The sequence below is a fragment of the Synchiropus splendidus genome, chromosome 7 (genome assembly GCF_027744825.2).
Source record: "Synchiropus splendidus isolate RoL2022-P1 chromosome 7, RoL_Sspl_1.0, whole genome shotgun sequence".
Taxonomy (NCBI): domain Eukaryota; kingdom Metazoa; phylum Chordata; class Actinopteri; order Syngnathiformes; family Callionymidae; genus Synchiropus; species Synchiropus splendidus.
The window spans coordinates 4,049,364-4,073,039 of record NC_071340.1 but is presented as its reverse complement, the minus strand read 5'-3'; the positions used below and the strand labels follow the sequence as shown (position 1 = coordinate 4,073,039).

The window sequence follows — 23,676 nt, the reverse complement described above, 5'->3', positions numbered from 1 at the left end:
TGTGAAAAATTGGAGCTACTGACACTGGCTATTTTGGCATGATATTTGCTTCACAAATTGCAGAAAACGTATTTGTTCAAAAATGTAAAGAAACGTTTTGATTTCATCACAATCTCCCTCCAGTCTGGGGTAAATTCCCCAGACTTTATCTCAGCTTCATTACAACAATGATGTTCTTTTTACAATTTGGGCGAAGCAAACTTTGACAGTCTACGAGTGTCAATTAAGTTTTGAAGTTAGCAGTCACGTTAGCAGTTAGCTCTGTGGTGCAGACAGCCTTTGGCGTCACAGGACCGACAGGGAACACTCCATCATTCTGTCGTTAAGGCGTGTGGTCAAGCTAGAGGCACATCAGGTTTACAAAACAAAAAAGTTGCGCACTTGACCAGCTTCCTCGCTGTGTATGGAAGAGGAGCAGCACGGACCCTGGCAGTTCTACTGCATGTGATTGACGTGTCTCAACGCGTCAGTATTGATGTATTGAGTATCGAAAGAATGTGACAGAATCCATGTAATCTCCTCACGTTGGTAGATAATCAACATGTCTTAACTGTTCATGATTTAATGTCATCATATGATCCACCTCTATCCTCGGACAAATTAGGTGAAACTGGCTCGCAGTGAAGTTAATTTTCTCTTGTTTTTCATAATTTCTTTCAGTTCATCGGTGCTTCTGCTTTTCACATAAATGAAACTGTGTCAGTCTTTTCAAGTATTTGTCATTTTTAATTCCATTGTTATCTAAACTATCATTACTTCCAATGAGTATCAATGTTGAGTTTGCAATAGTTAGTATTGTGACAACCCTACTTTCTACCCCATCACTAAGCTCCATCACATTTCCAAGGGAGTAGGATCTGCACACGACAGCTTAAAACAATCTTCAGCTTACCAGATGAGACACCATCATTGAGGACATCCACTTGAGCCCAGTTGCTGAATAGAACAGATTGACCACAGTTGACCCTGCAAATGTAAAATCCTGCATCCTCTATGGTCACCGGGCTGATCACTAGGTCAGGAGAGAAACTGTTTGGAATCTGAAAAAAGGGAAATTTTGTTAAGGAGGAAACATAATGTAAATCACAAATCTTATTGAATAAGTTTCAATTAAAATAAATGCTTGATGGTTCTCTCTCACACACATGAACAAATGTTTTGTGATCTGTTCATGAGTGGGTCTTGTTCACGAGTGACGGCAGGGAGGAATGAGAGATTGACAGACAAAAGCTCAGTCACTCCAGAGATATTCACTCATCATGGAGGACAACTAGACATCATTACCCCATTACAATGTCCTTGCATTCTCACCTCCTCCTTGGATTTGAACCACTGATAATGCACCAGTGATGTTCCCAAACCGTAGCAGCTGAGATGCAGATTGTGACCCGACAAAAGTGACACAGGTTGTGGCTGAGTGAGGATCTGAAGAGCTGAACATTTGAAGGAATTTTACCAGAGAGTGGGAATATAGTTCAGATTATGTTCACATGTTAAATAAAAGTTTAATCATTCATACTATTTTCAACCTCAAGCACACAAATTTACATTGTCTTTTCTTATATCAGGCTATGAATGACTGTACCTGTGGGTTTCAGGCATAGAAGTGCATCCATGTTGCCCAGTGTTTGCAGGAAGTCGATCAGATGAGCTGTTGTGCAGCCTCGCTCTCCTATCAGCCTCAGCAACATACGACTCGGGGATCCCTCCACCTCAAGCACCCTCAGGGAGCACATTTCCATGTCATCTGAGCTGCAGAGAAATGTAAGTTGCATCTCTATTGACATTTACAAGCTTTACTCTCTGACCATTGTCCAAGTACCACAAGACCGGTTCTACTGTAGGTCATGTACAACAAAAATAGTTGGGAAAAAAACAACAAATTTGAAACGTCTTGAGAAGTGTCATCCTTTTGATCATGTTGTTTTTAAGAGACAAACCTCTGTGTGTGTCTCCTCTGAAGAGTGTTGATTCAAGCACTTTCAAACTTTATTGAACAATGAACTACAATACAACAATTAAAACAATGTGTAACATATAAAAAATAATTTAAGTTATATTTAACCTTCATCAGGTAAGTTAAAGTTTCTCTTTGAAAACACCTATCTGTATGGTATGGCTTTAGAGAGCAGTGGAGACAGGAGACAGTATTTCTAGCTGGGCAGACACTGGAATGCATGATTTTTATGTGGTTCTGATAACCACATAAGCTGCGATTTCACATTCCAAGCTTTTTTAGTCTCCTTGGACGATAAAACGTCCATATTTGTGCAGTTTTCCTGTGTCTGCATTGTGATGACTGACAACGAAACATCTCCATCAAGCAGCTAACCGTTGTGACTATGTTGACGGCCGAACAGTGGCTAATATTAGTGTCCCCCACACCATGTAACATGTAGTTTTAATAACCATAGGAAGACATAATCAGAATCCTGATAAAAACTTTAATTGACCAGCCCTAGTAGTATCATGCAGTACAGTGAACGCCAGAATTGATGGCTAAAAATTATCCGTGTCACTCTGAAAACTAAAACATCTTTTCAGAGTTCCATTTCACACACTTCCTGAACAGGTCATCCAAATCCATATGTACATTTTCAAATTATTTTGATAAACATTATGTACATGTGAATTAAGACAAAACACACATGCAAAAAACATTCCCTGCAATTTTTTTTATTCATACAAAGGTAGTCTAATAGGTAACTTATACTTCTTTTTTACCTATGAACAAAAACACACTTTATGTATAAAGAAATATACAAACAAATTATCTCCAAAGAAACTCATGAAAGCATCATTCGGGTCCATTGTCAAATACTGCTCTTCCACATCATTGCTCTGCATTTCCTAGCAACAAGTAGGCAAATATCAATAAATATGCATTCATCTCTATCATATCTATTATTGTCCAGGAACAATCCTAATAAAATTATTTGGGGTTTTGAGGTATATTTTCCCCAAGAATCTTTCATTTGTGCTTTTATTTCCAACCAAAAACTTAGGTTAAATGAAAGAGCGTTACTTTTTCAGTTCATTTTGTGCAGATATTGAATATTTTTGTTATATCCATTTATGTTGACCGGGGTCACATATGTCCTAATTAATCATTCTGAGTCTGAGCCTGGTATTAATGCTGTCGGTGTGGCAAAATACCATTCTGGATTGTGAATTTTCAACAAATATTTGAATAAATATCTTATATAAACCAGACATAATGGCTTTTTTCAAGCTATCTTTTCACCATTATTTTTTTGTTGGTGTTTGCTGTGTTTGTTGGCAACATAACTATTTTGTTTAAACTGTATAAAGCTTTTGAGGTGTAAGAATTTAAAGAAATGTGTTCTGTCAAGGTCAAAAAGAAGTTTTAGCTCTTCACACCGTAACATCTGCCTCAGATTGGACTACATTATGTCTTTCAGATAGCTGTGAACATCACACCATATTTTTATCATATTTTTTTGTGATTGGGTTAAATGTTTTTAGTTGGTGAATACATATGTAAAGGTAGAGGTAATGTCAAGCCATATGATTCCATTTCAACACAATGAGGAACATCATTGGATGAAAAATCAAACATTAAGGATCAGAGTTGTGTATCCCAATATTACCAGATTGTCAAAAACTGTCAAAAGGTAGATATAGCTGAGATAAGCAGAATCTTGCCTTCCTTTTGTTCCAGATGAATTCCAAAAATTTTAGAGAACAAATCCGGGTATGGTGTCATGGGGATATTATGAAATAAATATACATATTTTGGTAAGAGTTTCGACTGTCTCAACTCTTTTCTTGACTGTTTTTGGCAACTTCAGAGATTGTGTTCCCAAAATCACTATTTTTGTTTGAAAGAAAGGATATTTCTTCAACAATAGCGCAGCAGTTCACCAACACAACTTGAAATCGTGCAGCCCTAACTGTGAAATATTGCAATGTTGTAAGTTCAGTAAGTTCAATGTTGTAAGTATATTGTAACAAGAACCATCATTAAGAGGGAAACAGTACTGTTCAACTGTACAACTTCACCTGTTAAGATGTTTTGGATTGTAATAGCTTTTTATTTCAGTGAACATGACCTTATATTGCTGTAAATTCAACAAATTACTATTTTCAGTTCTTTACAAACTAGAAAATGTCTTGAAACTACGTTGTGCATAATAATTTGGAACAGTGCGTTTTAAGTTTTTTATTTTTTTTTTAAATACTGTTTTCATTAGGAGTTTTGTTCAATAACATTTGAAATAAATTTCGACAGCTAATGACTTGAAAATTATGTTGATCATTATTTGCATCAAGTATTTTGGAAAATCAAACAAAAACATCATTTGCATAATAATTTGGAACGCAGTGTAAATGGAAGACATAAATAAACAGACGTCATGGTGGATGGCAGCCCCAGCCTGAGAAATTTTGACAAGCTAAGAAAATAATTCACCATTATCAAAAGTTGTCATAATTGAGCAGCGCTGTGTAAACTGTAAACGACTCAAAACCCGATTTCATCTGTTTTTTTTTTTTCCTTTTTTGTGGTTGACAGCTCACAGGCCAGAAAGAGAAGGTGGGGGGTTCGATTTTGAAGTCATAAAACAACCAGTTGTGGCTTACAAATCTTAGTGGCTGCTTTGTGTGCAGTTGCTTTCAGGATGTCTTTAATGTTTAGTGTTGTATGTTACATGACGGCCCGTAGTCCTACTGGAGTCAAGCTATCCGACTCTTCCTTGGTCGCAGTCAAGCTATCCAGTCAGATTTTGAGTGCGTGCAGAGACATCATATTACGGTAGCAATGAAACAGAGCCGAAGACTGCGAGTTGAAACAAACAAAGCAAATGATTCTTGCCACAGAAACTTGTCCTTATTTTGAGCAAAATTAACATTTGAACAAGAGAAAAATCAATATAATTTTGGTCAAGCATGAGTATTTGAAGTATGAAACATTCATAATGACATCATTCATTTGATCAATGTCGTCTAGCTAACAATATATAATAATACATTTGATTACATTGGACATTTTTCATTATTTATGCAAAGGCCTGTGATTAAATATACATTTATATTGCAGCCTTACACAGAAATGTGCAAAGGTCTGTCAATAACGACATCAGAACCTCATAGTAGAGAGTAGTAGCTATCACCAGACTGATTTTGGTCATGTCATGGCAGTATTTTGGAATAATTCAGGATTCATTCTGTAATTCAAGTGAATTGAGAATAACGTTCTGTCACTATTGACTGCAATTTTCATCGTCATAGTGGAGAGTAGCAGCTATCAGCACACTGATTTTGATCACATGTCATGGGCGTTCTATTGTTACATTTCGGCGTAGTATTTGGTCATAACGCATTAAGTACATAATACTGCAATATAAATGCATATTTAAGAACAGACCTTTGCATACATAATGAAGGAGATCCATTGTAATCAAATGTATCATTACCTATTGTCAGCACGACTACACTGATCAAATTAATAATGTCATCACGGATGCTTCATACGTAAAATAATCATGCTTGACCAAAATTATATAGATGTTTCTCTCGTTCTAATGTAAATTCGGCGCAAAATGAGAAATAACGTGGAAAACTTTGTGTGGCAAGACTCATTCGCTTTGTTCAGTGTTTCAAGTCTTCGCCTCTTGGATAGCTTGACTGAAGAGTCGGATAACTTGACTCCAGTGTAGTCACACTCTTCCGCCCACTCTGGCGTCACATAACTAACGCACCAGAAAATACGTTTTTGTTTACCTGACTTTAAACCGTCCATCACTGCCAACTATCTCTCCGAGTGTTCGCCATCCTCTTCCGCAGGACGCGTCCAATATTTCGGACAACCTTTTCACTACTGGCTCCTTGAGCAGGTGTACTTTTGTAGTCCGCAACACAAAATCCGACATGACAGTCCAAAACAAATGTTACTTATGAATGCGTTTCACTCTTAACAGACGTCAACCTCATGAGAGACTCGGCACTTCCTGAATGAAAATCTGTAAACGTGCGTGTTTGGTCTGGTATGACCAGATGCATCCGCCTGTGGAACGTGTCCGGGCTGCTGCCGTCACATCCTGCAGTTACGAAAAAAAATAGCTGACAAAGTTAAGCATCAAATGACGGATGTGGTGACACACCACGCGCGAAACATGTTATTTTAACAAAAATATTTGTAGGTCAGATCATTTCCAGTTTTCTTTCGGGTGTACGTCCTAGTGTATGACACGTTATTTGATCGCGTTCCTGTCACAAGGTATGTTTTATATTTTATTTTGAAGGGAAAATCGGAAGTGGTAACGATATAAAACTAACGAGGTGAGTCCGGCAGTATTGAGATTCCAAGCATCCTGAAACTTTCCAGTTACTGAGTTCAAATACACATATGGCCGATCCAGGAAGACTTTTAGACATGTTTGACTACGGTGAAGTTGCTTTTACGTAGTAGATATTCCAACCCGGATCGCCACGGGAAAGCGTCTGCTTCCCTGCGGGGGAAGTCCACTACCTGTCGACATTTCGAGCGCGCCCATAATGTTGATTTTAAGGGCGACACATGTGGAAGACAAAGTCAGCGGCAGATTATCAGAATAAAACGCGCGACCTTGAAAGCAGATTAATTTCTTCAAATAACGACTTAAATATTATTACAAAAAAGAAGAAGTAAAAACGGGAAACATATCTCACGCAGTGCAGTTAATCAAGTGCTAGAATCCCACATTGATATGGAGTCAATGGGATCAATAGGTCACAAGCTCTTGGCGCATCATATATACATGGAATTCATTAATAATACAGACGATTTAGAAATTAAAAGAGACAGAAGGCATATCTCACACAGTTACTCAAATCTCATTTTTCATATTTATCATGAATAATTTACATTTAATCTTAGCTCAGTAGCATCAAGATCATGAAAAGAGTTCCATGTCTCAGGAATAGGTTACTTGAGGAGCCCGTCTGTGGCTTGGGTTCATGAGACGACTTCTTCATGCTAAGTCCATTCTTAAATTTTGTAAATGGTGGCGTGTCATTGTATCAGAAGCTTGTAAATTTTAATACAAAAGCTCAATGCGCCGTTATTTTTATTTTATTTTACTTTAATAAATCCACTCATTCAAGTTCGGTGACTCTGGTGGAGTTTTGACACAGTTGATCCCTTCGGATGCCATCCCCGCTCCAGCAGAAGTGTGTTTTGGATCATTATCCAGAACAATGGGATGGTCTGATCCAAAATGTCTTCAGGATATACAGCAGGGGTGGCTAACGAGTCTGAGGCTAATATCACGCAATACACACACCCATCCAGACAAATTAGCGCATGAACACACCTGTCCATCAAGTCAACTGACCTGGATGGGCATTTACTTACACTGCACAAAGATGGCCATTTGCCGCAGTTTAGCATGCTGACATTGGTGTTTGCCTGGTTCACCCATACCAAGAACCAACCAGTGTTGGTCATCTTAGTAGTAAGTAAAAAGTAGTAAGTTACAATTACAAAATAAATATTTCTCCATTCACCCTGCACAGAAAAACTGTTAGTCAGAATCCTGAAATCTCATCAACATCATCCAACAATCAGCATGTGAATAGTGGGCTTGTTGGGACAAACAGCAGTGAAAGGCCCAGAACAAAACACCTCCCCATCCCCCACTTCACACCTGAGCCTCAAGAAAGACCAGAAAGTTCACCCAAAAGTTTGATAATCTGTCTGCTCTGAAAATATAATATATAAAATATAACGCACACATTTCTATCTACGCTACTTAATATTTGGAGGAGATCACGGTAAAATGCATGAATTTTTAACAGCTATAGTGCCGCTAAGTCACGTGACCACCTATTCAAGTAAGCCTTATAGCCTTACATATTTATAGGATGTGGCTCTTTTCAGCAACACAGTAAGAGCCACTCTTAGCCTCTGACTGGTTGGCCACCCCTGGCTTAGATTGTCACAGTGATCTGACCACAGCGTGCTCAAGTTCTGGACAGTGACTCCAGATCAATAGAATAGCCTCATATGTGCTCAGATCGTTTGGTATCTCTGCACTTTGAGAAACTAACGTCTGGTGACCATCAATAATTCTCAGATATTAATGAATGAATGTTGCAAATGGTTGCCTGGTGATTCAGGGGGGCCTCCATGAAAGGAGCGGTCATGAACCAGTCACGGACCTTCCATGGAGGCACCATGGAAAGCTGGGAACTTATGAGCTGCTTCATCTGTACCACTGTTCCCTCTAAGGGCAATTTCACACTGCAGGTTCTGTTTCGGGTGGCCTGAGTCTGATTCACTCCTCTGCGCCTCTGGCAACGTCCGTTTATGTCTCCTCAGCTTTTTTTGTTACGCACGGCAAAGCAATCAACATATTTACCACCATTGGCTTCACAACCTTATTTCTATGTCTATTCTTTGCACGAGTCGTCGTCACCTTAGATATTAAGTGATTATATTAAGATATTAAGTGACCTCCACCACGGCTATAATGAATGTGGCATTTCACAGCCAAAACTAAACATGAAAGCGTGTTATTTTACAAGGAAATAGTGGAAACAAGCTGCGGAATACGGAGTATCTTGATTGATCTGCGCTCTCACAACCCGTTGAACAAAGTGATAGAAATTACTGACGATCAAAAAGATTTTAATCATTTAATCAGACTATTCATTGATAATTTATGACATCCGGATCTGTAGTTCAGATCCAGAGTCTGGTAATCTTCAGTAACGTGGAGAAAAAAACAACGTCTTTCCTCTTAGCTGTCCTCATGCAGACAGCTGCGCTGCAGCCATCACAGTGGTAGTGAAAACAGTTACTGTAGAGCACAGCATTATTCATTTAAGCAAATCTATCAGCACCAGTTTTCTGCAGCTCCCAGCTGCACTCCTCAGTGTTCAGGGAAGTTGTTTTTGAAATATAATGCCACCCAGACAACGAGCAGACCCTTTACAGCCCGGCATTTATCATGTTTTTGTGCAGTTGCGCTGTACACGTAGTATCTGACATCTAGCGCAGAGTCGCTTGGAGTGAGAAGCCCACCTCCCATGGAAAGTTTCCCAAGACAAGGTGCTGCTCTCCAGCTGGGATCAAGTCAGTGGCCAAAACCCAACTCACTGGCGTTCACATCTCAGACTTCTGAGTAATGTAGTTTAGGGTGAAACCACCCTAAACTACATGTCTGTGCAATTGTGCACCTTTGATGTGTTCTCCGTGCACAAAAAAATCTCTGCTGTGCACAAAAAAATTCCATCTTTAAAAATAAAATACCGAAATTGGCGGACTAAAAGCCACTTCCCTTTCTCTCATGAGCTGAAGCTCGTGGGTCAAACAACGGTGTGGCTGATATATGGATTTTTAGAAGCCTTATTGCTGTCAAGATATTAAGCCTCGTCACATCAGACCAATAAAGTTTTGTGCTCATTGTGCTGTTCGACCGTGTGCTTTCCACAACTCGGTACAGCAGTAACAAGACTGGTTGTGGAAGCATGTTGCACACGCGCACATGTAATACAGAAATTCTAATGCTTAAGATCACCGCTACATACACAATGGAACAAACTAGGAGAGTTATATATGAAGTATATGAAGGCTATATGAAGTGAACTATTGGAGCTGGCTGATGTTTAAGAGCCAATTTCTCAAAAAGTCACCTGTGGTTGTTCAAAATATGCGTATACATCGAGCCAAATGGGAGGTGGGGTTGATACATGCAGGAACACAGAAGAGCTACAGGGGTTGGACAAAATAATGGAAACACCTTAAAGCTTTTTTAGCTTTAAGGTGTTAGGTGTTCCATTATTGCCTCACCTGGTGCTGCTGCATCTCCCCCACCTGCCACTGGCGCCTCCTCATCCACTGCTGATGCACGTGGAATTACCATTTTCTAGCATTATTCCATTTTTTTTATTGAATGTTATTGTCCTACATAATTCAAGCACTGTCATGGTGACATGACTTGCTTTATGTTAACTCTATTGCTGTCCTATACAGATTTTTGTATTCACACTAATCACTACGGGATGTAATTGAAGTCAACTTTCATTATGTGCAGGACACCGAAGGAAGAGAGCATCGGAGGGAGGGGTCGCTGATGCTGATGCTGAGTTCAAGCATCTACTAATGAACTCCCTCCACAAACCCAGCTCAGAAGTTGTTTTCAAGGTCCTGGTTACTTCAATGCAGAAAATGTCAACACAAATAAAAGAGCACATCATTTACAGGTTATTTTATCAAGCAAACCAACCAACACCAACCACTGAGATTTGGATCATTTACACCCTTAATTTATTTTCTTTGTAGCCTCAATCTCATTAAAGGAAACAGACGTCGCCCCCTTTCTTCCCCCTCCCTTGACCCTTGTTCCGGCAGGGAAGATCCTTCAAAACATACCGATGTAGTTCACTTCAGGTCTGATTATGATTCTGGGTGTACTGAATGAGTATAAATGAATGAGATAATGATTTTATTTTTGCTAATACAAGGTTTGACGTTGAGCATTTGTTATTGTGGAAATGGCTTCACAGAAAACAACCAAAAACAAAAGCACAACACAAAATGTCAACAAATTGAGTTGAACACACATTTTATTGCAGAGATGAATTGTAATACACAAGGACCTTTGCTCTGTTACAGTAGGTGGGTGACTCTTGAACGAGCAGTTATGGTGCACTGATAAATGTTTCTCCACCAAGAAGAAGCCTCATCTGCACAAATAACATGTGGTCGGTGGCTGTGGTCCTCTGGTCAGCTCCTGGAAGTGCACACCTACACAGAAGCACTTGGTGATGAGTCTTCTGTTACATAATTTCTGCAAAATATAAAACATAGATGGATATGTAAACATATATATGTTGGTGATTATTTAACAAAATATATATCAACCATACAACAGTATATTTACCTCACAGGATAAATAGTTCGATCACAATGCATTTAACTGTTGTATTCAATTTTTACCACAAAGTGGCGCTAACTGACAAGAGAAAATATAAATATTGTTTCAAATACTAATAAAATAAATAATGACAGACTTGTACACAATTCGGCCTACTTAACTACAAATCAAGTTGCTTACCAAAGACAGACGTTCGCCAGAGAACAGACCGTGGGTTCTTGGTGTCCTGTATTCGGCCACTGATCCGGACCAACAGGTCGTCCAACTAGCGGCAGTTCCGCCTGAAGTACCGCTTGAAGCAGCCATATCCCGGCGACGCTGCTGGAGGAGGTCATTAAATTCACCAGTGTGAGCGGCTCTGCCGTATGCTATGAAACAAGAGACGTCTCTTTTTTCCATGTTTTCTGACGACTGGCCCTACGGCAACTAAAAAGTCGCGTTCGGTGTGAACGTACCTTAAGGATGCGTGCTTCAACTGCGTGGAGGAGAGACAGAGAATGTGATCATGTCTACAGTACGTCGTGGACGTAGATATGGCACTCTAGCCCTTCTAGAACCACCTGCAAACCCCAGGGCGGAATTAGGCTCCTCACAGAAGGCCTAATGCGCCAAGCGCCAAGCAGAGATCTCTTAATGATCGGGTGACTCCTCACAGAGACCCGGCCAAAACCTTGGTGCCCAGCCGAAATGGCGGCCGCAAACACATTGAGTGTAGACGCCGCCCGGCCCTTGTCCAACAGCTCCTGCATGAAGGACAAGATCTCTGCCACAGAGCAAGCAGACGGCGAAAGCTGTCTCGCTGCGCACCAGCCAGCAAACACCCGTCACTTAGAAGTGTAAAGTTTGTTAGTAGCTGGTGCACGGGCGGTCTGCACCGTCTGGATGACTGCGTCCGACAGCCCCATGTCCAGCAGTCTCACCCTTTCAGCAACCAGACCTTGAGAGGTCGACCCAGGACAGGACGGGACCGAAGCCAGCCCTGATCCTGCACCATAGCCCCGTGAGAGTCTCGAATCGTCCAGGGTGGACCCGTCGCCAAGCTGACCAGGTCCAGAAACCACGTGGTGTCGGGACTGTTGGGGGCCACCGTGATCACCGTCAACTTCTGCATCCTCACACGAAGAGGGAACGGCATATATATATATATATATATATATATATATATATATATATATATATATATATATATATATATATATATATATATATATATATATATGGCCAGCGCTGAATCTCCTCCGGTTAAATCTGCTCCTGCGCGGATGAGACAAGTTTCTCCCCTGACTGCGACGACACTTGAGCCCTGCCTGAAGTTTCCGTGGTCCAGACGAGGCGCTCCGCTCGTCTTCAGGTCTCAAGCTTCTTCGCTTGATGTGCCAGATGCACTGGCTCCGGCGCATGTGACCGGTAACAATTTACAGGCAGACGGCAACCCTGCAGTTTACCGGATCAAGTTTGACATGCCTCGGTGCCCGGCTGAAGCTCATCGGCATGGCTCCCGTGACCAGGAGGATGTCGGCATCACTAACGATGCGCTGCTGCGCCATGAAAGACCGGCGCATCAGGGCGCGCGGCAATCGATGCGCCACCAGAGCTGGCGCATGTGACCGGTAAGAATTTACAGGCAGACGGCGACCCTGCAGCTTACCGGATGAAGTCCGACATGCCTCGGTGCTTGGCTGAAGCTCAGTGGCATGGCTCCCGTGACCAAGAGGACGTCGGCATCAGTTATGCTGCGCTATTACAGTCCAACGCCTCATGATGCTCGGCAATCGGTGAGTGACTCCTCTGTAATTTCACAACCACATTTTACAGAGTGACCTGGCACTGCCAGTGAAGTGGAGAGGCTGGAGCCCTTTCGAGCCGAACCTCCCACAGTGGGATCGTGTGGAGGGGTAGATGACGAAGATTCCTTCCAGTGCTCTCCCGCTGACGTCCTTCGCACACATTTGGGAGGAGCAATGCCCAGCTTTATTGAAGTGGATGAAACGAACGCTGAAGGTAGGTTATGCTCTTCAATTCAAATGTCGACCCCCACAGTTCTCCGGAATTGTGACACTGCAGCTGGAGTGTGCGGTGAAGAAAACCTGTCTCCAGGAGAAGGTCCGAGTGCTTCTGCAAAAAGGTGTGACTGAACCTGTAGCCCTACAGGATCAAATGTCAGGGTTTTATTCCCACTATTTCCTGGTTCCCACGAAGACTGGTGGATGGAGACCAATCCTGGATCTCAGCACTCTGAACGGCTTCTTCGTTCGCCGCCCGTTGAGAATGTTAACAATCAGGAATCTTCTGAAGTGTGTGCACCCAGGAGACTGGATGACGCCCATCGACCTGACAGATGCTTATTTTCATGTGCCAATCTGGCCCAGCCACAGGAGATTTCTCTGCTTTGCTCTAGCTTTTCTCAAGCTTTTCAGTTTCAGAGACTCCCATTAAGCTACTCGCTGGCTCTGAGAACTTTCACAAAAATTGTGGAAGCAACGTTGGAACCCCTGAGAGTCCGGTGTCTCAGGATATTGTTTTACCTGGACGACTGGCTAGTTTTAGCCAGAAATCAAGAGGAGTCACTCGCTCACAACAGACTCGTGTTGGAGCACGTAAGTCAGCTCGGGTTCGCTGTAAACCTACAAAAGAGCTCACTAACACCAACCCAGTTGATGCCTTATTTAGGGGTGCTTCTAAATTCAAAAGAAGGGCATGCCCGAATAACGGACAGAGATATCCATCCGGTGCTGCACTTGTCTGCACAGATTCCGTTGCTCTCTCAATGTGTACTTCCAGCCCTGTGGATAATGAGGCTCTTGGGATTGATGGCGGCAGCCCACACTGTGGTCCGTCTGGGTCTCCTGAACATGAGGGAGCTGCAGAGATGGTTCAACCGTCTCAAACTTGTAAAAGACCAAAATCTTCAGCTGTTTGTACCGGCCTGCTCAAGCATTGACAAATGGGAGATTTTGGGGCTCAAAGACCAACCTGCTTCACACCATGCCGGTGGGTTTTCCAAGCAACTTTGTTCAGGTGTTTTCAGATGCCTCCCAACAGGGCTGGGGAGGTCACCTTGGTCAGACCTGCGTCAGCGGAGTGTGGAGCAGCTCCAAGTGTCGCCACACCAACTTGCTGGAGCCAGCGGCAATCTTGAAGGTGCTAGTAGCTCTCTCCCCTCTTTTGAAGTAGACACACTAAAGGTGAGCTCAGACAGCGCCACCGTCGTAGCTTATATCAACCGCCAGGGGGAGTGCGGTCCCCAGCTCTAGACAAGCTGGCCAGGAAGGTCTGGTGTTGGGCAGACAAGCATGTTGCATCTTTGACGGCGCTGCATGTCCCCGGCCTAGTCATTGTGGCTGCAGACAGACTGTCCTGGAAACCCCTTTCAGACGAGTGAGGTCTGTCACAGGACATGGTGGACCAATGATTTGGACCAAGTTTGGACTTCCAGAGGCGGATCACTTTGGCAGCAAAAAGAACTTCAAGTGTCCACTCTGGTTTTCTCTCCGCAGATCGGACAACCCTCCTTTGGGAGTAGATGCGTGTGCTCATCCAATATGGCCGGAGGGCCTCCTGTACGCCTTCCCTCCACCTCATCTCCTGCTTCCATCGATGAGGAGGATTCGCAGTCAGAAGGTGAGTGAGTCTGGTGGCACCGGACAGTCCAAGCTCGAACTGGCACCCGAGATGTCGCAGATGCGAGTTGCGGATCCCAGGAGCCTGCCTCCCTCCCAAACAGCCCTGCGGCAAGAATTATGAGGGCCCTGCCAATCCTGGGGCGTCCCCTCAAAGCATGGCTACTTCAAGGCTAACTGGCAGTCCTCTGCCCCCGAGGTGCAGTTCACTATTCTAAATGCTAAAGCACCCGCAACACTCAAAGCATATAATGCTAAATGAAACTTTTTGACGCATGGAGTATGATCTCTGACTGAACCCTACCTTTTTTTCCCAAATTTCTGTCTGCCTCTTCTCAGGTCAGCAATTTCTCAGTAAAGGCTTTTTGTCCTCCCCCCACCTGGACAAGAACCACGAGTGCTTACACAAGGTTTGTCCCGTTAGGGCATTGAGAGCCTATCTGAATGGAGTCCAGACCTTCAGAAAAACAGATAAGCTGTGGGTGGCACTGGCAGGTGGAAAAAGGGGGCAGGCACTGTAAGCTCAGAGCTTATCGTGGTGGCTCAGGTTAGCCATCACTAGAGCCTACGAAGCAGCAGATAAGCGCCCGAGACCCTCAAGGCGCAAACCACAATAGGCCTGGCGACATCTGTAGCAGCCTTCAGAGGAGTTTCTTTGCCAGAAATCTGGCAAGCAGCCTCCTGGGCATCCGTCTCGACTTTTGCAGATTTCTATGGATCTGCCGTAGCTGCTTCTTCTTTGCCTCATGTTGTCCTGTCTGCAGGTGCGTCCAGCAGCTCTAGCCAATAGATGAGTGAATCGCTCGCGGATCGAGGGGACACTCTCCCCCGGTCAGGTGGTGATCAGGCGCCCTCCTTCCAGAGCCAAGCGAACTTCAGGAGCGCTGATACTTTTGTATTTTGGTGTAATAAAATGTTTCTCTTCTGCAGCGCTTTGTCATGGGCCAAACGTGTCTCCGCAGGCGAGTTCTCCCTCCAAGTATGGAGGGTTATTGGTGCCAATTGAATTCCTCCACATTGGGCTCAAACTAGTGCTGTTGCTATAGGATGGCGTGAGGTTCCCCTGTGTAGTCGCCGTTGCAGGAAAGCACCGGATTTGGTGACAAGAGGGCCCCAGGGGGACGTCCAGACCCAGTGTATGGAGGGTTGTTGATGCCACTTCACTTTATTCGGGCTAACAACCTATGGCGCGACCTTAGGGGTAAGGTCATTGGCGCAAGTCGTGTAGTAGGCCGGACTGGCGTGAGACCTGTCGTTTGGAGATAGCGGAAGGTCTCTGGGCGCGCCCCTTCTGTGATCAGAGACGGGCCACCGGTGATTCTTCACCTAGTTTGGTGACCCTTCTCTCTTCTTGTGCGCAGTGGTGCCCACCACACAAGGTCCGGCTGCAATCTTTCAGGCATGAGGTCTGGACGTTGCAGTGCTGTCCTGTTCGCACTCCGCTGGTACTGCATCACCTGTTTGCAAGCGGTTAAGTGCGGCGAAACGCGCACTCTCCTTTGGACGACTGCTATAGCTTTCGAGCAGCGAGTCCGTCCGACGTCCGTCAGGGCGGCCATGGTTCATATCACATGGTTTTTTCAGGTCACACTACGTGGGGAGAGGTCTCTCTCAACCTAGTCAAATTGACCTGCGAGGCGAATCTGGAGTTCCAGGCGGTGCCCACGTTAGCGCAACTCCACGTGAGCCTTCGGCTCTCCCATCTCTGCGACACCCGGACTTCGGTCACTGAGGGATGGAAGAGGCGATGGAGCCATCTAGCTGGGTCACGCGGGCTGGCTGACGGCAGTCCAGCAGGCGAAGCGAGGGCTTTGCCTCCGGATCTCAATATTCCTCCCACCTCTGCTACACTCGGACTACGGTCAAGGAGAGATAGAAATGAGGAACGATGGAAAAACTCCCAGGCTAAACCACCATTACAACGTAAACCACCATTTCTTTGGATGAAAACGTGTTTTATGTGCTTTTCACTCACTGCTGAGGGATGCCTTAAAACATGAGGGCGCTGCGACTGGCATTCAAGCAGCTGAACCATTCCACATTTCCTGCTTCCAAGCCATGGGATGAGTTTGACGAGAGCCAGGCGCTGCTATGAGGTGGATCCGGAGACTCTGTTCCCAGAGTTGGCTGAGTTCCGGGTGGTGGAGTCAAGCAGGTTCCCGCTTGATCTTCTCCCGCGCCTCATGTCATCCGTCGCCCGTCATATCAAAGTTGAGCTCTCTCTCCACCGCCAGCTCAAGAATCATCCCACTTCACTAACGGCCTGCTGGCATTGTATGGCGAGACCACACAAAGGTCACAACCGCATGTTGTCTGCCCACAAGTGGAAGTAATCCGGACTATTCCCGGCGCGGTTCTGACACTCCACTGGCACTAGCACCACACTTGGTCAGGTACAGAGCTTACTGCCTGGTGGAGGGTTTGAATTGGCGGCGCGGCGTTCCCGCTCAGTCAGCGTCAACCTCCCCCTTGAGGAGTGACCATCCCACCCGGGTTTAACAGAGCCACCATAGTGCAGTGGAATGGTGTCTACGCCGTTGGCAACCAGCTCATAGTGCTTGAGAACATCATCATGCTCTTTATGTGCTCCGTTGACAGGCTCATCCATCGCAGAACCTCTCTCACTCCACCTGAGATGTTGGAAATTCAACAGTCCGTCGGCGTGGTACTCCGCTCGCGGCGCCTCCTCCACACACAACCACCTTCGCTGGTCGAAGGGGCGGGGTGAGCCCAGCCGTCCATCATCATAGCCGCTCTGATCATCGCTGCTCCTCTTGGAGAGACCAGTCGGCTGCTCTCAGCTCTGCTCCCTCCAAAAGCGTAGGAAGAAAACTTTGTATCTAAAACTATGCATCTAATCCAAAGTCTAACTTGAATAAAAAATAACATGCATTACTTTGGTATCTGGTCTGTTTCTTCTCTGCCCAAAATTAGGGTTTATCACCCGGCAAGTTCTCTTCTGGTTCCATTCAGTGCGAACTCTCCGGTTTCAAAATTTGTTTTTCTTTGACATCGTCTCATGGGACCGAGCAGTATAGTAACAGTCTCTCTGCCTCCTCTATCCCTGACACCAGAACTGTCCCTGGGAAAGTTTCTGGAGCCAAGAAGTTTTGTTTTTCCTCAGCTTCGCCACAATAAGAAGCACAGGCGTTAAATAACTAATTAATAATAATAAAGCAATCTTCCTACACCGGGTTTTACTCCAGGTCCTTTCTGGAACCCAAGAAGACAGGAGAGTGGAGACCTGTTCTGTTCAGTCTCCTCAACCAGTTCATGACAGCGGTTCCGGACTACCACTAGACTCCTGGAGGGCGTCAGAGTGTGAGAGTGGATGACCTCCGTATTTTGCCAATGCCTACTTCCACAACACGGTTTGGCCAAGTCACAGGAAGTTTCTCCGGTTTGGGCTAGAGGGTCAGGTGTATCAGTACACACAGCTCTCTAGTGCCTCGCACCTTCGCCAAGTGCGTGGAGGCGGGGCTCAAACCACTAAGGAGACAGGGTCTGTGGATTCTGACGGTCTCTTGGATTCTTTGACTACTGTTTGATTCTAGCCAGGTCCAAAGGACTCATGAGCGCACACCAGCTTGGTGTTGGAGCACATCGTGCTATTGAGGTTCAGAGTAAACCTGAAAAGTCCCAGTCAGAGCACGAACTTCCGGGGGGTTATGCTGGACTCAGTCTCGGGTCAGGCCCGCCTTCCACCGGCCAGCATTCTCCCCATCACACAGCTGATATCTTTGGCTTTGAACGTGCTGTCGAATAATTTGACCTGTATCATTAGGGTTACAATGATAACTTGTTTTTCAGTACCATTGGAATGTTGAACAGATATCCACCCACTCTGTATTCCAAATACGCCAGAGATGGTACCCTTGTAGTGAAAACAGGAACGTCTGTTTTGTCTGGAGCTGCCAGAAGCTCTTGTTTTAGTGATTCAGTCAGGTGGCCAAAGGTGGATATGCAAGTTTGTGACGATGTATCTGGTACAAGGAACGTCCTTGATCCAGCCCCTACTTAATGTGTTTGTACTTTGAACAATTTGATACTGAGCGATGAGATGATGTTACGCTGATGTGGAATAAAACAAAGCTTGTATCCCACTGCTCCTGTGGTTTCTTCTGCTCCCGACTCGACGCCCTGAGAAGTGTATACCCCGCTGGCCGGATTACATAATTGGCGCCCTAACGTTCGCACCGAGGATTGAGGAACGTCTGACTCGATCCCCGCAGCACAAGGCGCCCTGAGGTAAGATACCGTTTTCTTCCTCAATGTGCTGCTGGGTGAGAGCTGGATGCAGAACTGACCTCACGGTGAAAGAACCAGACAGTGGGGAGATGGAAATGCACAGAAGTAGTGCCAAACCTATGTGCACACAAAAAACACCAACAAAAAAAGACTATTTGATACTGAGAAGCACTTGCATACCGAGAAGCGCTTGTGTGTTCAGTGAAAGCGCTGTAAATTGAAATGCGCTTGGGAGTTGCAACTAGTTTTAGAAACGTGTATTGTTTGTTTACTGCTTGATGCCCGAGGTTGGTTTTTCCAGTGAATAATGACGCGGGAGTGTGGCTATTTGGATAAGGGACGAAATGAGCCCGTGGCCTCCAGTTTTTGATAAAAACTGGACACCCACTCGTTGCCATGACCAATGCTCTCAGGGGCTAGCTGATTAACGTTTCAGGCTTCCATACACACAAGTTAGGCGTGGCCTATAATGTATATACGAAAATATTTTATATTTTCTAGTTTCCTTTAGAGATCTTCACTCTTCCACGGGAGGGAAGGAAAGGAACGTAAGTGATATTTTAATAAACGGGTTCAAAGCTCTGGGACTCTCTCTCTCGTTTTCCATGCAGAAACCATAAGCAGTTTAAACATATTGGTGTCTTGATGCATAGTACAAAAAAGTCAAAAGTTGAGTTTGCTCAAGGTTGAAAGTAAGATCAGACTGTGTGACGCAATTAGATTTGTGCAGTTGTTGCAGACATCTGGAGGGAACGCACTGCCTCCGCTATGTACCACCCCCACAAGAGCCGGCTGCTTGTACAACTAGGCCTGGCTCCCAAGCAGTTGGAATCTGGAATTTGAGATTGTGTTTGTGCACTGTACTCTTTCCATAAACACTGCTCGTTTCCCAATACAGAGGTGGAACAACCAGGAGGTGGTCGCAAGGTCACCCACCCACCCACAACATTACGCTGAACAATAACACAATCAATACTGCAGGTGATAACCCAAGATCAAAATGAGCGTCACACCAGTTGTCATTGTGAGTGCCAAATACCCTGAGCAGGCAAAAGAAATCCAAAAACTGTCAACTAAATGGGAGGTGAGGCTCAAAGACTACAAAGCAAAGCACTTATATTATAAACATTTTCAAAATGGAAGGACAATGCTACAGAAGATACATCAGAGAAGGATTGATGGAGTTGGATGAGAAACATGACAAGTTGGGTGAAACAAAGACAAGAAAGCAGGGGGCGAGGGAGCTGGAAGGGTTGACCTGAGATACCGACTAAACATCAAGCCGCCGGACAGGTACACAGACCCTGGTCAGTTTCCTATTCTGATCAAGGGCAACAAAGGTCACTATATCCCGTGGCAAACGCTCGACCTTGCATGACTGATTGCCCGACTGCCAGATATCCACGAAGGAGCTGGAACATGGATCAGGAAGTTTGAGGAGGAGACTGTTGGCAGGATATTGGTCCTTGGCGACATCAATGCTGTGTTGGCTAAGAGTTTGGGTGCAAGCGCCATGGAGAACCTCCGATGTCACAGTGGAAATATCTGGATGATAGACATGATGGCCGACGGGACTGAGTTCAATCCATAACGGCCAATGCTGTGGATAGTGTTGAGAGGTGAATTCCCATCCAAGATTGATCCAAAGGCACTGAAAGGCACTTGGTGAAAACGAGAACCCAGCTGTGTACATAAGCAGGCAACTGAAGAGATGGAAACTAGACACAGAGGAGGAAGCAGAAAACAGTCCTCTGCTATCAACTCTGTTCTGCAACTACATCATTGAAGCCCTGCTACAACAAGTACAGAGCAAGCTGGATGACGTCGTGGGGTTGACATCCATGCCTCACAGAGAATTCCGCGACCACGTTGTACACGCCATCGAGAGACACCGGAGAGATGAGCAAAGACAAGATGAACAAGATAGGGCTCAACAAAGAAAGCTCACTCAACTGCAGCTCACAGATCTCCAGAACAGATTGAAGACAAAGACTCAAGCCGCCGTGATGGATCAAGGTGCCACCCTTGGGTCAACACCGCCACCACAGACATCACCGCCAGCAACACAGCAAACAGCGCCACCCATCCCACAGCCATCGGTTGTTAATGTCTATCAACAACAGCCGTTCGGGCAACGACCCACACAAATGAGACAGTCTCAATTTCGCACTTGGGGAAGAGGCATGACAAGGCCATCAAAAATGCAAGGCCCCCCAGGACTATGTTGGAGCTGTGGCCCGGAACTGCCAAATGACCGGCCCTGGAATGCCAGAGGCACATGGGGAGACACAGCCCATGCAACAAAGAGGACCAGCAAACCCATGGGCAGGTGCAAATCATGGATATGGAGGGGCCCAGAGAATCCTAATGGGGAGGGTCAGCCAAACAGGAGACGCTGGCAGAGAAATGATTCTATCTTCTCAGGTTCTATGAATATGTGCGTAGCCCTCTAACGGCCTTCACTATTGGTTAATCCACATCGAGACACTGGCCTCGTCCTGAGACTTCGATTGATTGGCTCTCCGCCCAGGAAGGCACCACCATGTATAACTCTAACCTGCTCCCACCGCACTGCTCCTTTTGGAACTCAGCGGAAACAGGCCTGGTGGGCAGCCAGTTAGAGGGCTACGCACATATTCATAGAACCTGGGTTACGTGAGCAACCATCATTTCTATTTCATATGGGCTCCGCCCTCTAACGGCCTTCGCTATTGGTTAAAAACCATGGCGAAGGCCGTAGGGATTAGTTCACTCCCAGCATGGCCTTACAGAAGACCTGAAAGAACCAAATCAACGACCAGAGGGTCCAGCCATGGTCGAAGATCCCTGAACAGACAAAACAGTGTGAGCCACTAAAGTGTCCGTCATGTCTCTCAGATAGTTCTGAGCAAAGGTCGAAGCAGAATACCAAGAAGCAGTTTGACAGATGTCTTCCACAGAAGCACCTCCGAAAAGCGCAGCAGATGAGGGGATGATCCTAGTTGAATGAGCCCTGAGGCCCTCTGGGGCCACAGAGCCTTCAGCTTTATATGCGGCAGAAATGGCCATACAAACCCAGTGGGCAAGGCGCTGTGAAGTGACAGCTTTGCCTCTCAGGTTCCCTCCATAGCAGACAAGCAGACTATCGGTCAGACGAAAGTCCTTTGTCCTGTCCACATAGCAAGCTAGGGCCTGCACTGGGCACAACCGTTGCATCCTAGCCTCCTGATCAGACTGATGAGGTGGGGAATAAAAGGCCCTCAACATCAGGACTTGAGACCGATACGAAGCCGTGATGACCTTCGGTCTAAAAGCCGGGTTTGGATGAAGGGTCACAGAGGTCAAACCCTCAACAAAAGCCATGCACCGTGGGCTCACAGACAAGGCTGTCAGATCGCCCACTCTCTTAGCTGAAGCTAAGGCTAGAAGAAGAGCCGTCTTCAAGAACAAAACATCCTGCGAAGTGGCAACCAGTGGTTCGAACGGAGCCCTACAGAGCCCTTCTAGAACCACCTGCAAACTCCAGGGCGGAATTAGGCTCCTCACAGAAGGCCTAATGCGCCTAGCGCCAAGCAGAAATCTCTAAATGAGCGGGTGACTCCTCACAGAGACCCGGCCAAAACCTTGGCGCCCAGCCGAGATGGCGGCCGCAAACACATTGAGTGTAGACGCCGCCCGGCCCTTGTCCAACAGCTCTTGCATGAAGGACAAGATCTCCGCTATAGAGCAAGCAGACGGCGAAAGCTGTCTCGCTGCGCACCAGCTAGCAAACACCCGCCACTTAGAAGTGTTTAGTGTAAAGTTTGTTAGTAGCTGGTGCACGGTCGCTCTGCACCATCTGGATGACTGTGTCCGACAGCCCCATGTCCAGCAGTCTCACCCTTTCAGCAACCAGACCTTGAGAGGTCGACCCAGGACAGGATGGGACCGACACCGGCCCTGATCCTGCACCAGAGCCCCGTGAGAGTCTGGAATCGTCCAGGGTGGACCCGCCGCCAAGCTGACCAGGTCCGGAAACCACCTGGTGCCGGGACTGTCGGGGGCCACCGTGATCACCGTCAACTTCTGCGTCCTCACACGAAGAAGGAACGGCATCAACAGTCTCAGCGGAGGAAACGCATAAAGAAGTCCCTGCGGCCACGTCGCGTGCGCCAGAGCATCCACCCAGGGTGGGGTTGTCTGACGCCCTCAAGGAGAACCACAGAGGGGCTTTGTAGTTCATCCTTGACGCAAACAAGTCCGCGACCGGAACCCCGAAGCGAGCCCAGACCGCCTCTGCCACGTTTGGCGCGAGACCCCACTCTTCCGCCGACACGCCTCCTCTGGACATTCTGTCCGCGTCCACGTTCAGCACACCTGGAACGTGATGTGCTCTCAGAGATAAAAGATGAGAGGCTGCCCGCAGAAGAATGCGAGCCGCCACTCTTTGCAGCAGCACTTTCTCCTTTCTAATAACTCCAACAGATTTATGTGCAGCGTGGGATTTGACCAGAGTCCTTCCACGCGCTCCTCTCCAGGCGCGCCTCCCCATCCCGACAGGGTTGCATCCGTGCACGTATCACTAGACGCATCCCATACAGACACCTTAGTGGAGACGACTGCTGGAGGCCCAAAAGATCAGATCCAGATGAACTTCAAGATCCAACTTCGATCTGCCCCTGACTGGGTCGAGGCTGAGACGCGCGAACCAACGTTGAAGGCGTCTCATGTCCAAGAGACCCAGTTTGACTACCGAGTGAGCAGCCGACATGAGACGTAATAAGGTCATCACCTCGCTCACTCTCAATCTCTGGGCACTTCTCGCCGCCGTCACTGCGAGGAGAAGTCTCGATAACCTCTCGTCTGACAGCCGCACTATCATAGACTGAGAGTCGAGAAGCAACCCCAGATATTGAGTGCAAGTGCTGGGCTGTCGCGCACTCTTCTGGAGGTTGACCGCAAAGCCCAGA

At 45.9% G+C, this 23,676-nt stretch overlaps 1 protein-coding gene across 3 annotated transcripts in view; it reads right to left on the bottom strand.

Annotated features, from left to right (window-relative positions):
* malt1 (MALT paracaspase 1) overlaps positions 1 to 6,009 on the bottom strand; it is a 30,557-nt gene extending 24,548 nt beyond the window's left edge. For all 3 annotated transcript variants that reach the window (XR_008415572.1, XM_053871137.1, XM_053871138.1), the window contains exons 1-4: positions 5,743 to 6,009; positions 1,586 to 1,752; positions 1,312 to 1,433; positions 893 to 1,040 (exon numbers count right to left, since the gene is read on the bottom strand). Coding sequence is in view for 2 of the 3 variants with exons in the window: in XM_053871137.1 (XP_053727112.1) it covers positions 893 to 1,040; positions 1,312 to 1,433; positions 1,586 to 1,752; positions 5,743 to 5,891 (586 nt within the window). In the remaining variant the exon portion in view is untranslated. The remainder of the gene's footprint in view (positions 1 to 892; positions 1,041 to 1,311; positions 1,434 to 1,585; positions 1,753 to 5,742) is intronic.
* Positions 6,010 to 23,676: the final 17,667 nt, after the last annotated feature.